General features: G+C 40.7%; 1 protein-coding gene across 1 annotated transcript in view; it reads right to left on the bottom strand.

Annotated features, from left to right (window-relative positions):
- Positions 1 to 16,219, bottom strand: part of ADAMTSL1 (ADAMTS like 1) — an 852,460-nt gene that overhangs the window by 689,651 nt on the left and 146,590 nt on the right. Inside the window, exon 2 of the mRNA XM_083184471.1 lies at positions 9,304 to 9,420. Within this exon, the coding sequence (XP_083040597.1) occupies positions 9,304 to 9,420 (117 nt within the window). The remainder of the gene's footprint in view (positions 1 to 9,303; positions 9,421 to 16,219) is intronic.

Raw genomic sequence — 16,219 nt, 5'->3', positions numbered from 1 at the left:
CTCATATTGTTAGAATGGTATACATAGTTATCATGCACATATGATGCATCTATAAATCTATGAATATATAAATATATAGGATAGGATGATCTTGTAAAGTTTAGTGAACTTTTAATATCTCATGTGTATACTGTAGCTTCAATGTAATTACTATTTTGCATTTGCTCCTATGAGAATAGACAGGCATAGAACACATTACAAATTAATGAGATAACAACACATTACTAATTGAAAACTTTTAGTAACACAATAGGAATGTGTACCCGAGCAGGGAGACTCTTAACCATTCACTGTTTACTGTTCTCTTATGGTCACTCAGTCAAACTAGAAATACAGCGAACATACTGTAGATTTGTATTTGTAATCATCACAACAATATATATATGTATATATATATGATCTTGATAACGGTGATAAACTGAAACATTGATCTGACACCCTGTGTGCAGTCTTTTTATTCCATCTGATTAAGTCCTGTGAGTGCCGTTCTACTGTACTTTCCTATATATATATATATATATATATATATATATATATATATATATATATATATATACAGGTCGAGTATCCCGTATCCGAATATCCGTTATCCAAATGATTCCGAAATATGGACATTCCAGAAAGTGAAAATTATTTTTAAGTGTTAGGCAACCTCACCACTGAGTTCCCTGAGGGGTAGGGAACAAACAGAACACAGTATTTTTACCCAATAGTGGTATGGCGCCAGTAATCAGAATATAAATGTCCAAATAACAGATCCACATCCAATGAAGCACATAGGAGATATCTTCCAACATTTATTTATTTGTCTTCATAGGATTATCAGGGTAAAATTGCATGTAGATAGTTTCCAACGCGTTTCGTCTCATAGAGACTTCATCAGGGAATACAATAATCTTTCTGTGTGTGATTAAAGCAATTGAGTGAAGTTATCAACTTCTTATTGGTAACTTCTCCAAAACCTCTTTTTGGTCGAGGCGTGATATGTCCTATTTATTTAATACATCCATTTTCTATTGTGCATTTAATAAAAATTGGCAATGTGAAGCCTAAAATATTGGAAATTAAAATGTTCCAGTTGGCCTCCTCTCTTATAGAATTAATAATTATACCTATAAGGTGGACAAAGGGTCATTGATCCGGGAAAATGATACAAACTCCAATAGTACTTCTGGTCTCTCCAGAGAAGGCCAGCAGAATGTACATATATATATTTATATATATATATATATATATATATATATATATATATATATATATATATATATATATATATATATATATATATATACAGCAACAATCGATGGCACTCCCAATAAAATAAATCAACACATCATACAACTGTGGATAATTTTCTGATACATCTATGGTTTTGAAGATCGCGACTACAGTATATCAGGATGTTATTAGAAGATTTTATGTGCAGAGCTGTGCATGATACAGTGTTTGTCTGTGCCATTACTACCATGGTTGTCTGGGGATCATTTACACAACACAAGGGCTTATTAGACCAGGCTCTGAGTGGCATATGGCTCATATATTGTGGCTGCATGCTGCAGAGCACTCATCTCTGGACTGTCAGATAACATGAAGTGCTGTGATTCCAAGTCTTGTAGTTGCTGCATATGGGGGTGATTCAGATGTTGTTAGAGGAAGCATCACTGTTGTTTACATATGGTGCTTTCACAAGGAACATTGACCCAGGTCAACAACCAGCAATAAGCCTGGTTTAAGATGCGATGTGAAAGTGGTGTTATATAGTTATATCAATAGTATCCTTAAGCTCAGTTCACATGGAGCAATTTCATTGTTGAGTGATTTTAACGTAATATCGCTTTGCGATGGTTGCTGATGAAAACGGAGTCACTGCAGGATAAAGGTGCTGGTCGCAGAAGCATGCTCCACCAACCAGCGACCAGTACTTGGCTGGTCGTGGGGGTGCTCCTAGCAACTGTCATAGAAACATAGAAGCATATGAGCATAGAATTTGATGGCAGATAAGAACCCATCTAGTCTGCCCCTTTTTTAAACATGTTACCTCAACCCATATTTGATCCTTATTGCTTTGTAAGGAAATCAATATGCCTATCCCAACATGTTTATATTGCTCTACTGTATTTGCCTTTACCACCTCTGATGGGAGGCTATTCCACTTATCCACTACCCTTTCTGTGAAGTATTTTTTCCTTAAATTTACCCTGAATCTTCCTCCCTCTAGTTTCAGTGCATGTCCTCTTGTTCTGCTGCTCCTCTTCCTGTGAAGAATGTCTCCCACCTGTACCTTGTTAAAGCCCTTGATATATTTGAAAGTTTCTATCAGGTTCCCCCTTTCCCTTCTCTGCTCTAAACTATACATATTAAGATCTTTAGTCGTTCCGGGTACGTTTTGTGATGTTGGCCATGCACCATTTTAGTTGCTCTTCTTTGTACAGTCTCTTATGTATTTATATCCCTCTGGAGATATGGCCTCCAGAACTGAACACAGTACTCTATATGAGTTGTACCTATGACCTATACAGTGGCATTATTATTACTTCTTTCTTTCTACTGCTGATACCTCTCCCTATGCAACCAAGCATCAGACTTGCCTTCTTAATTTCTGTGTTACATTGCCTACCTGCCTTTAAGTGACACCTAGATCCCTCTCCTCCTCAGTAGTTTCCATTATAGTGCCATTTACAGTATACTATACGGTATTTAGGCTTTAGATTTTTGAGACCCAAGTGCATGATTTTGCATTTTTTGCCATTAAATTTAAGTTGCCATGCATCTTAACCATTCCTTTAATCTACCTAGATCATCAATCATTTGTTTTAGCCCTCCTGTCGTGTCTACCCCGTTGCATACCTTTGTGTCATCTGCAAAAAGGCATATTTTACCCTCAATTCCATTTGCAATATCTCCAATAAAGATATTAAAAAAGCACTGGTCCAAGTACAGATCCCTGGGGTACTCCACTGGTAACCTTTCTCTCCTGTGACTACACTTAATTTACTACAACTCTATGTTTTCTGTCCTGCAACCACGCTCTTATCCTTTCAACTATCTTAGAATCCAATCCCAATATTTCAAGTTTATTTTACAGTCTGCGATGTGGGACAGTGTCAAAAGTCTTAATAACGTCTAGATAAGCTACATCTACAGCTCCCCCCCAATCTATTAATTTAGTCACCCAGTCAAAAAAGTCAGTAAGATTTGTTTGACATGATCTCCCCCCAGTAAAACCATGCTGTAAAGGATTCTGTAAATTGCTGGTTTTGAGATATTCTACAACTCTTTGTTTTAAGAGTGTTTCCATCAATTTCCTTACTACTGATGTAAGGCTCACTGGTCGATAGTTGCTTACCTCTTCTTTGCTTCTTGTGCAGTGGGACTACATTTTCTATTTTCCAGTCCTCTGGGATTACTCCAGTAGCTAGTGAATGGTTGAATAATTATGTTAATGGTTTTACCAGCTCCCCATTAAGCTCCCTTTGAAGATGGGTGCAGACCATCACTTTTATATCAGCCCCTGTCTTGCCAGATAGCTTGACTATTACCTAATAATCCAAATCTCTCCTCGTTACACCAATTCCTTAGCCAAACATTGAAGTTTCTGATGCTCTGAGTTCTATCTACCCCTCTGTGTACTGGCAATACTTCTGAAAAAGTTACAGTGGTTGCCACCTGTTTTACTTATTTATTATTATTTATTATCAGTTTCTTATATAGCGCATACATATTCCGCAGCGCTTTACAGAGAATATTTAAACATTCACATCAGTCCCTGCCCCAGTGGAGCTTACAATCTACATTCCCTACCATATGTGCACATATATACAGACATTCTGAGGTTAATTTTGTAAGGAGCAAATTAACCTACCAGTACTTTTTTGGATTGTGGGAGGAAACCGCAGTTCCTGGTACGGGTATAAGGAGAATATACAAACTCACACAGTTAGAGCCATAGTGGGAATTGAACCTATGACCTCAGCGCTGTGAGGCAGTAATGCTAACCATTTTAGTGCAGTTCCTAACTTCCTAAATTCATCTTTTACAGCCATGACTTCAGCATTAAACAAGTCATTTGTGCCTAGGTGGACGATGACGTCCACCTCCCCATCTTTTCTTGCTGCCTTTACAATTCTTAGCATGCGTTCTTTATATCTTGGAGCTGTGGCTACCTTACTTGTTTCTCCACTTTTGTAGCATTTCCCAGATTTACTCCTCTAATGAGGGAATCTCTCAAGAGAAGTGCAGTCCTTTTTAGAGGTGTAATTTCCCTGGTCCTATAGTTAGTAGAAGTAGTAGTCCCCATATCTTCCTATTCTGTATTGCCTATGTTGGTCGTACATTCCAGCCCTTCAAGAGCAGCATATTTAGGTTTTGCAGTGTTACTGCTTGTGGGATGAATCTGAGGCCCTCTGTAAGGGCCTTATTTTGGTTCATTCTTTCTGACAAAATCCTTCTTAGGTGGGCAAAACCATGTGCACTGCAGGTGGGGCAGATGTAACATGTGCAGAGAGAATTAGATTTGGGTGGGGTTTTACTTCAAAGTGAGATCTATATTGCAGTGTAAAATTAAAGCAGTCAGTATTTTCCCTGCACAGAAACAAAATTACTCACCCAAATTTAATTCTCTCTGCACATGTTACATCTGCCTCCCCTGCAGTGCACATGGTTTTGTCCATCTAAGAAGGATTTTGTCAGAAAGAATGAACCAAAATAAAGCCCTTAAGTCTCTGCCTATCAGAGCCCACAGCAGTCTGGGGGCTCTCTGAGGCAGTGGTGGTTCCAAAGACTCAGACATCCTATTTAGCTCACCATGCAGTTTAGCCAACTCCTTCTTCAGCAAAGAAAATCGTTTACAGATTGGACAATAGCTGACGCCCCGTACACACGGGAATATAGGCTAAAATTGCCACATGTATACAGGGCTTTAGTTTAGTTTATTTTGTTTAGGACTGAATATTGGAAACTAAAACAATTTCTGCAAAAGGATATATTTTATTACCTAATAAGAAAAATATTGCATCAATTTGAATGCATGCTCTCCAGATTACTAAAAACCCCTTTGGACCCTTAACATTTGACTGATTTGCAACTTTTAGCTTCTAATGTGGAGAATGGCTGTAGGTTGCATTCCTTAGAAAGCAGCTATTTCAAGTGAGCACACGCAAATGAGTGGCCAAAATCCCAAAGAATGTCTTACTGTCACTCTTCCCAGGGAGAGTGTTGTACAGGATACAAGAGAATGTCACGCATGCACACTTCAACAAAGTTTCTGGGTAAATCATCCAATGTTTTCACTTGTAATTTTCTGTAGCTCATATCAAATTCACAAGTAAAACATTCCAAGACAGCAAAAATCTGTGACACAGACTGCCTCCTAGCACCTGCTGTCATACTACTCAGAGACGTAAGTAGTGCATCATTAATTATTGTACGTTCAAGCAGCAGATATACTGAGTGAGTGCAGGAAATGTCCAAATATCGATTTATTGGCTACAAAATAGTACTTTGAGCTAATTGTTATGCAAGAGACATAGCACTAATCACTAGTAAAACATATTTGGAGCCTTGCAGCATGTCATGTCTTCATCAAATTTTTGGGGGATTGGTTCCTACAAAATGAGTTTACAGTATGTCCTATATTGAGATGACTATAATAGGACATGACTATAAACAGGGATCCCGATTACAGCGAGACATTTCCGCTAATTGGACACTGTCCTTGTGTCGAGGAGGGATGGGATCATTTGGTCTACAGCAGGATGGCCGACAGTCATTAGGTCGACACCATTAGGTCAACATGGGAAAAGGTCGACATGGTTATAGGTCGACATGGTTATAGTTCGAAAGGTCATTCGTTCAACAGGTCATTAGTTTGACAGGTCATTAGTTCAACAATGTCTAGTTGACAGTCAAAAGGTCGACATGGGGTTTCTCACTTTTTTTTCACCAGTATGTAAACACAGTCAACCTGGACACAGTTTAAAGTGCACCGCATCCCCTCGCATCACTCGCTGCGCTCGGCACACTATTTTATTCTCCCACCATGCCCTAGTGGATGGTAGGGCATGAAATACCGTCTATCGGCACATGTCAGCTCAAAAAACAGTGAAAAGCCCCATGTCGACCTTTTGACTGTCGAACAAGACACTGTCGAACGAATGATCTGTCAAACTAGCGACCTGTCGAACTAATGACCTGTCGACCTAGAACCATGTCAACCTTTTCCCATGTTGATCTAGACCCATGTCAACCTTTTCCTAATGACTGTCGACCATCATGCTGTAGACCAAATTACCGCTTCCCATCCCATCTGTGGGTCACAGTGTCCCACGGTTGGCGGGGGGAGGTAGCGATCACTGCTGGTGATCACTAAACAGATGGCATGCACATGGAGGGGAGCCGGGGGATGCCCAGCTGCTTGGGGACCACTGGGCACACCTCCAAAATGACAAAAATGAGGTTCATGCCCCCAGTCCCTATATCTCTAGTGAATATACATAATCTTTTTACCGCTGCTCTGCTAAGCATACAAAGTAGAGCACTAAAGGACAGGTGTCTTCCAACTAACCACTCACCGCGGGACACTGTGGCCTACAACTCGGTCAGCCCCCCAAAAACAGGACTGTCCCGTGAAAATTGGAACGGTTTGCAGGTATGTTTAGGTCGTGTTTTTTTTTCCCTGAATCTAACAATTATTATGTTTTATCGCCAGCTTACATGTACTGTACTTTTCTATTAGTCTCCAATTCCTATGCTTCTTCACTCACTCTCTGGAATGCACAATAGATGTCTCTTGTTCAGGCAGCTTATCAAATTTCAGAACCGCTCATATAACCTTTCCTATACAATTACATCCTCGCTGTACAGTCCAAACATATCCTCACTTATTTGCTCTCTCACTTCCCCTACACCTGACCAGGGGCAAGACACCGGTATGGGGCCCCACTCCCTCAATACTTTCATAGCACTCTATTTTCATTCATGATTGTGAGCAGCATCACAAAAATGCCTTGGCACATGCACAGTGCGATCACAGCCGGTGTGCAGTCTATTGATAATCACGCATGAACATGTCTACAAACCTGAATCATGCCTTTTTGGAAGTATACCTGCGTCACATGTTAGTAAACAGTATGCGGCCCCTGGGTTGTTAATATGTCAACACACCCTGACAGAAGGTTGACACAAGCATGAGGTTGACATGGACATGGGCGACATGAATAAGGTCAACATGCAGTTTTCAATTTTTTTTTCATACTTTACTATGCAAGTGGGCATAGAGTTAGAATATAATAGTGTGCTGAGTACATCGAGGCACCATGCCGAAGCAAGGCGAGTCCATGTCGACAGCGGTGTCCATGTCACCAGTTTTTTGGGCATGCAGTAGTGTCCATGTCAGCAGATTTCAACATAGACAACGAAAATAAAAAAACTCATGATGACTCTTTTCGATATAGGTCGACAGACCAGAAAAACCCCTCATGTCGACCTTATTAATTTTGCCAATTTCCATGTCAACCTAAAGCGTGTGTTGACCTCCTGTCAATGTGGACCTACGGTATGTTGACCTAGATAGAAGGTTTGTAGACCAGCCACTAGGTCGACTAATAATGTTCTACCTTGTGACTGTCGACCTAGACATTGACTATCATCTCTACTGTAAAGCTGTGTACACACGGGGGCGATAGGGGCTGAAATCGCTGGGAATATGGTCGCTGAGCGACCATATTGCCAGTGATTGCAGTGTGCACCAGCGATAAATCGCCAGGTGCACGCTCCCGTTTTCAGCCCCTGAATGGTCGCTGGTCGGAGGAACATGCTCCTCCGACCAGCGACATCCCCTGCCTCTTCACCCAGCAGTGTTTAAATTTTCATCTGCGACCATCTCTGGTCGCAGATGAAAACGGGACACGGGGCAATATGATTGCTGAGCAATATATTGCTTGCAATATATTGCCAGCGATCATATTGCCCCGTGTGTACGCACCTTAACGGGATGCCGGGATGTCAACTGCATCCTGTTAGAGCACCACACATATAGCTATCTAACAGCATTACATAGAATACTGTATATTGGACATTGTAAATATACTGGGGTTGTATCACAAAGTATTTTCACGTACTATCATTACTTGTTTTTTTGAAATGTTCAATGCAATTCATCTTGTTCCCATTATATATGACAGATATTTGCCAACATATTAAATATATTACAGTATTTAGACATTCATACTTTAGCTCTCCTTCATAGCTTTTATAGGGAAGTAAATCAGAAATTGATGAAGTATACACCAGTATATAGTAGGGGGGATTCAAACAACTGCAGTAATTTACCATTGGCTAATTGACCATTTGGGGCAATCCAATTAGCCCAGAAGTCTGTCCAGCAGCAGCTATTTTCAGGATTTTTTTTGTGGAACCGCAGAAGGTTCTGAAAAAAATCCACAATAATTTAGCTGCCAACAAAAACACATAGGTCCATGAGTTTATCACAGATTCTATGTTTTTTTTCTTCCAAAAACAGAATTTTTGAGGTGCACAAAATACAGGCTCTAATTGAGTTGCCAGGAATTGTTTGTTGGTTTTATAAAGTCCAGGTTTTTGCACCTGAAAAAGTATCAGGACTAATTGAATTCCCACCATCACCTGAATTGCATGAGAATAAAAATAACCTCTTTAAATTCAAATTTTACACAAATCTTTAAAAAAAGAGCAATGGAAAACATCAGCATAAGCGTTTAGGTCCCGGCAGTAGTCCGTTTCCAAAAAGTAGTATGTTATATAACCAAGCATATTCCACATTACAGCATCTTCAATGGAATAAAAACAGACTCATAGAAAATGCTAAATAATAATACAATTTTTTAACCCTTTGAGTGCCACCATCTCTGTGATAGATGTGTATTATATCCGCTAAAAATGCCTATTACATACTGTACATTCAAATAAAGAATGTTGTGTAAAAAAAGATTATATTTCCTATATAAAGGTAATTTTAACATTTTTAATGGCAATTGTAACATCGATTTTGCCAAATTCACTTGGCACTCAAAGGGTTAATTCCTCTGCTTTGATAAACACAGAATAAAATAAAACAGGGACTTAAACAGAAAAAAAGACCAAATGATATATATGTATGATACATAATGATATATGTATATATATATATATATATATATATATATATATATATATATATATATATATGTATGGCCTTTTTATAATCAGGCGCAACATCATTGTAATGTGAACTAAGCAGTGATATAATGCCTTAAATACACATGTAAGTTAATATGGAAACAGTCCTACCGGGTCTTCAGTCTTGTAATTGTTCATTTGATCAGCTAGAAGATCATCCTGGTGACTTTCTCTTCTTATTAGAGGGAATTCATGAAGAAACACAGCACCTTGATTATCACCAAATACCTAAAAACATAACATTAAAAAGTTAATGTATTTTGTAGCAGTAATACTAATACTGCTTAATAAGATTTGTATAAGTAAATTAGATTATATAAATCAGACTAATAAAAGCTCCAATGCTTGAAATATTGAGGTGTCTATTGGAAAACATTACAACTCTCTCTACAGCGTGAAACTCAACCACCAGGAGTTTATTACATATGAGCACCAGCCAGAAATGACATCTTATCTATGGACTATGGACTACTGAAGAAAGAATTCATGTTTTAATTAAGGCTCAATGGGGCAGATGTATTATAGCAGCGCTTTTCGCGCCGCTATAATACTTCCTGCTTCGCCTCATTAACGAGGCGAAGCTGGAAGGGACATCGACAAGATGTATTAACATCTTGTCTGCCGAAGCAGGGGAGCGCTAACTCCCCCCTCCGGCGATGTCCCCTCTTGGAGATAGCGCATCAGTTTACACTGATGCGCTATCTCCTGTCCCCCGGCCGGCCGCACTGGGCATGCGCGGGATCTCGCTACTCACGCGAGATCCCCAGTGCAGCCCACAGCTGACAGCAGGGACAGCGCTGTCCCTGCTGTTTAGATAGGGCTTCGCCAGCCTGATGCTGGCGAAGCCAAAACCAGCAGCGGGCGGAACGGTCAGCGATGCTGACCATTCATACATTCGGCCTGCTATCATTTAGATAGCAGCGCCGATATGGACAGGGGCGCATCTCGACTCCTTCATACATGGGGGAGAAGCGGTATCAGTGCACATAACGTGCGCTGATACTCCTTCTCCCCCATAACGCCCAGTCATACATCTGCCCCAATGACACTTATTACAGCGTTTTATAGTCATCGAAAATAATCCATAGTAATTTGGTAAACATTTAAATGATTTTTTCCCTAAAACATGGACAAGATTGCTGATGTACTGTAGAAATTGCTTATAATCTCCAAGGGAAAAGGAGGGCCATACTATAATGTGGGGCAGATGTATTATGCCTGGTGAGGAGATAAAGTAGAAGGTGATCGTGCAACAGCGAATCAACTCCTAACTGTCATTTTTCAAACATAGCTGATTGGCTAATGCAATATCACTTCTACTTTATCTCTACTGTATCTCTTCACCAGGTTTAATACATGTGTCCCTTTATCAGTTCTTCCTGAACAGTATCTGAAAGTGGTATCGTGTCAAAAATACTTTGGTGGTGATTCTGGTTGGCTTGCTAAGCAGCACAAAGTCGCTGCTTAATGATCCATGCAACGCCGCCCGCCGGGTGAGTGAATTCCAACTCCCCACTGCCGCACATACATTCCCGACGCATTGTGAATGGATGTTTTGCATAAACGTCCATTCGCAAGGGACCGTACAGAGGCAAATTCATTTGATGGTTGACGACCATCGAATAATTGTCCCACCCGTTTGCAAATATAAGTCAGCCTAGACTGGCTTATATCTGCGAGCGTCCGGTCCGAGAACAGTGCAGGCAGCTGACATCCTGTGAGGTCAGCTGCCCGCCTGCGTTCACATGGGGACGCACAGCATGTTCCTGGGAGCATCCATCGTTTCTGTTGGAATGCCCAGGAAATGCTGGATGTCCCCATTCGAACACCCTGGACACCACCATCACACACACACCCCCACTGTGCGAACGCCACGGCGACTGTGCAAGTCACCAAAGGTGTCCGCACAATGGCCCTGCACATGCGAATATGTGCATGCGCAGACCGCTAACATCGGTCCACAGTGCGAATACGCTGGGGACCGAGCGGATCAAAATCATCCCATTTGTTCCCACAAATACTGTAGCTCCGTTCTGCATATGCCTCTTTCCACTACTCCTGTCAGGTAGGTTAGTAGATGTTATGTGTTGCTTTCAGGTCCTTGTGCTATGATCATTACCTTAGATAATAAACATACTCATAAGGATGGCAAATGTACAGTTAAGTATGCAGCAATGATAAAGTTACACAGTAAATACAAGGCCTGTTATAATATCCAGGTGAGACCATGGGTCCTATTCAAGATTAAAAAATAGGTACTTGTGTAATAGCATGGAGCCAATCGCATCGCATAATGCATGCGATGGTATGCGATGTTACGTGATGGCGGCCGATGTCATACAATTCTAAATTGTATACCATCGTATTGTACGGCATTGTATGCCATTGTATCGCATATACAATGGTATGCGATTTAAAATTGTAAAAGCACCCTAATGGGTTTTTCAATGTAAAAAGTGGCCCCTATAACATAATTAAACGTGATGGGTGCTTAGTATGTTAAAAGCACCCCCAATGGCACCCCCACTATCAACGCAAACCCGAAGCGTGGCGAACGCAGCGAGCCCGCGAGGGGCGGCGGTACACGTCCTACCACCTTTTCATACCCACACTATCCACGTCGGCGTGGAGTTGATGTTATATAGTGTGGCGAGTGCAGCGAGCCACCGAGCCCCAAACGTGGCGAGCGCAGCGACGCGTAATACATGTAAAGTAATACGCGTCCCCTCGGCACGCTTCGGGCTCGGAGACTCGCTGCGCTCGCCACACTATATAAAATCAACTCCACGCCAACATGGATAGTGGGGGTATGAAAAGGTCTAAAGACGCGTACCGCCGCCCCTCGCGGGCTCGCAGCGCTCGCCACGCTTCGGGTTGGCATTCATAGTGGGGGTGGCGTGGGGGTGCATTTAGCATTGTAAGCCCCCATTAGGGTGCTTATACAATTAAACATCATATAGGGGGCTTATACAATTTAAAATCGCATCGCTGTGCATCGGGTGTATGCCATGCGATTCTATGTCGTGCGACCTAATATCGTGGGCGCCGTGATAATACACAAGTACCAAAAAATATAACAAGCAATAAATTAGTTTTGAACTCACCACAAATATTATAATTATATTTATAAAAATTAAAACAATTATCATTCATCCATTACAAAAGCTGCTCTTTTTTATTATTATTATTATTATTATTATTATTATTATTATTATTTTTATTATTATTATTATCCTTTTTTATATGGTGCCACAAGGGAACTGCAGTGCCCAATTACAGAGTACGTAAACAAATATGCAATCAAAGAACACAATGACGTACAAGACAATGTAGGACAAATACAATCTATATAAATTTCTGAATCACTGAAATAAGTATCACGGTGGGGCAAATCCAGAGGATTTGGTGCCATCGAAGGGAGTATGGAGTAGAAGATACTGTACATAGTTTAAGTAAGCAGTCCCAGGGGAGCAAGGGCTGCTACAGAAGGCAGCAGCTGCCCCTTCTGGGGTGGGTATTTCTGGGGCCGGGCAAACTTTTTACCCGGGCCTGGGTCTGTTGGAGGGGCCTGGGTCCCTTGCCCCCAACCCTTCTGCAGAGACCGGGCAGTGGGAGTAGAGAGCAGGGGCTGCCGCAGCAACATAGCCTCAGTCCCTTGCACAGCACACGCTGCTCAGTGAGGTGTGCAGATTGAGGAAGAGAGGCAGATGCATGGAATATGTGTGTGTCCCGGAAAGGGTGGCAAAGCCTTCATCTCCCACATGTCTGTGGATCCCCCCGCATCACTGCTGCAACACCTACCTCTGCCGAATAAATGCTGGTATTTGGGGCTCTTCAGGAAGAGGGCGGGGCTAAAATGATGCAAATCGCATCATTTTAGCCCACCCTCTCCCCGAAGAGACCCAAATCCTGGTGTTTGCTATAATGGGGTGGGTCTTGATGACATCGAGCTCCGCCCCGACCAGTTCCTCTGAGAGTCTCCTTTCTGGTTTTCTCCCGGAGAGGAGAAACAGATAATAGGCAAGTATTTTTTAAACTGAGCCCCGGGTATTACATTGTCTTGAAATAAGTGCTTTAAATAAAGGTGGAGCATCAGGGATTTTCAAAGTAATGAGGATAAAGCATTACAGCAAGCACTGTAGGTATACTCACAACGTTTTAACAAAGTGCTTCTGAGTTGTTGCCCTAAGACATTTTTTAGTCAGAGAAAAGACAAGGTGACCTTTCTTATACTGGATTTCAAGAAGAGGAAGTCAAAAGGTTACGTTGTAAGAACATAGACGTCAAATAACTCATGTCTGTTAAAATACATTTTGCAAAAAATACCTGAGGTGAAGGTTGTAAAGGCAAGTGTGTCTTGCTCCATTGGTGACAGAGCCCGCTGTTTATTAAGCTTTGAGTGTCAAGTGAATTTGTCAAATTAGGTGTGAATATTGCCAAGCAAACATTTGTATTCATTATACAGTTTGAGTATCCCTTATCCGAATATCCGTTATCCAAATTATTCCAAAAACCATACATTCCAGAAAGTGACGTTTTTTTTTCATTGGCTAAAAAGATACTGGGGACATTTGTAACGGCACTACTGAGGACATGATATGTAACTGGCAGTACTGGGGACATGATATGTAACTGGCACTATCGGGGACATCTGTAACAGCACTACTGGGGACATGATATGTAACTGGCACTATTGGGGACATCTGTAACCGCACTACTGAGGACATGATATGTAACTGGCACTACTGGGGACATGATATGTAACTGGCACTACTGGGGACATCTGTAACAGCACTACTGGGGACATTATATGTAACTGGCACTACTGGGGACATCTGTAACAGCACTACTGGGGACATGATATGTAACTGCCACTACTGGGGACATGATATGTAACTGGCACTACTGGGGACATCTGTAACAGCACTACTGGGGACATTATATGTAACTGGCACTACTGGGGACATCTGTAACAGCACTACTGGGGACATGATATGTAACTGGCACTACTGGGGACATCTGTAACAGCACTACTGGGGACATGATATGTAACAGCACTACTGGGGACATGATATGAAACTGGCACTACTGGGGACATCTGTAACAGCACTGCTGAGGACATGATATGTAACTGGCACTACTGGGGACATCTGTAACAGCACTACTGGGGACATGATATGTAACTGGCACTAAATATGTGCAAGAAAATGATTGCGTGGCATTCAAATTCAGTGCCTGACATAGTACACAAACTTTGCTTCATGTTTTGAAACCTTGTTTTTTGAACAAATGAAATATATTTGTGTACATTTCATGTGGTTTATGTCTTTATAAAACATAAATGCAAGATACTTCAAAATACATCATTGAAATATTAAAATATCCCGAAATACGGAATAATCCGTTATCCAAAATTCTCCTGGCATTTTGGATAAGGGCTACTCAACCTGTAATGACCTGTAATTTTTAGGTGAGGTGTAATGAGGTGTATGTTCCGGGGAAACGTGTTGAGCTGAATTCAACATATGCTGAACTCCATCCTTACTTTGTTGTGACCTGTCCATTCTCCCAATGACGCCCCTCACATCATCTGGATACGAATCAATTTGGGATACCTGCATTATTCCTAAGTATTCCAGCCTATAAAGGAAGATTGTCTTATTGGGAAGCTTGAGCTCTTGAAATCATAGTGCACCCCCAGGACTACGGTGTCACTAAAATCTGGATACAAATCCACCAGAAGAACTTTGATGGTAATATACCTAACATAATTTGTCAGCATTGTTTAATGAAAAATTCTACAAACTAATATTACGCCAGATATCCCTGTGATATAATCTTTTAAATAGTATATGTGCACTTAGACTTTTTAATGTGTATATGTATATGTGCACTTATATAATTATTCATTTATGTAATTTAATAAAATTGTGTATATTTTTATGCAGAGAACCGTGTTGTCAAATTATTGGTACAGCAAGCGCTTGCACACTTTTCTAGTTTCATACTTTTTGATTAATTAGGGTCTAACAACCCTGTGCCAACAGCTGTTATTTTTGTGCACACACACCAATTGTATATTGTTTTTCTAGTTGACATCCAGTGATGTCAGCTGCCTGCCCCTGGTGCCCACATCACCTGGCGATTTCCATGGGTACACCCAACTATTTTGACAAATTCACTTGGCACTCAAAGGGTTAAATGCCAACTTCTGAATGCCAGCATGCAGAGAGAGTTATACATTTACTTAAATTCAATTACAAAGTTTGCATTTATGCTTTTAAAAACATTGGCTAACATTTTGCTTTTACTTTTATTCTATATTATGTGCAGATGTTCAGCGATGTATAAATGTATTTGATGCTTACTGTGGAGCCTTGCCATATAATAGCTAACGAGCTCTTTCACTTCTTAGTACAGCTTTAGACTGATTCATTATGTAATGAGGGGAGTACAGTATTATGTTTCATAAACTATCTAATGGTAGGAGCTATCTAGCTTTGAAAAAGTCTGCCAGATAGATGAAACATGTCAGAAGTTATCTTATAAAGAAGCAGGATCAGCACATCACACAGCAGAGCAGGCTCCGTGAGCGATGACTCACTAACCCCTTCTGGATAAAAACCTTCATTCATTTATATACATGGAGGATTCCCGCACCAGATTGAATCGCTGTTTCTTGGACTATCCCTTCTCCAATAATTAAAATATCTGGGGTTAATGCCCTCTATTTAGAAATGCGGAGGTGCTACCCACTACTTTGAATATATTGCACTACCGCACAAGAAAAGAAAGTACTGTCAGGGTGCACTGGACGTCCTGTTTTATTTGTTATAAAATATAACTTTTATTACTTTTTGGATAAAAATTGGTGAAATATTAAAACATAGTAAACAAGTGTGAAAAAAGAAAGACTAAAGTGTATTAAAATGTGAAGGGTCACTGTCTCTTTAAATCCTATATTTGCAGGGATAATGTGTCCATGTGTGTTTCTATATGTTCCTTAGATTTTCTTATAAGTGGTTAT

Source organism: Crinia signifera, chromosome 1, assembly GCF_055691185.1.
Source record: "Crinia signifera chromosome 1, ASM5569118v1, whole genome shotgun sequence".
NCBI lineage: Eukaryota > Metazoa > Chordata > Amphibia > Anura > Myobatrachidae > Crinia > Crinia signifera.
Note: the sequence above shows the minus strand (reverse complement) of the source record. Positions and strands in the feature narration are given on the sequence as shown.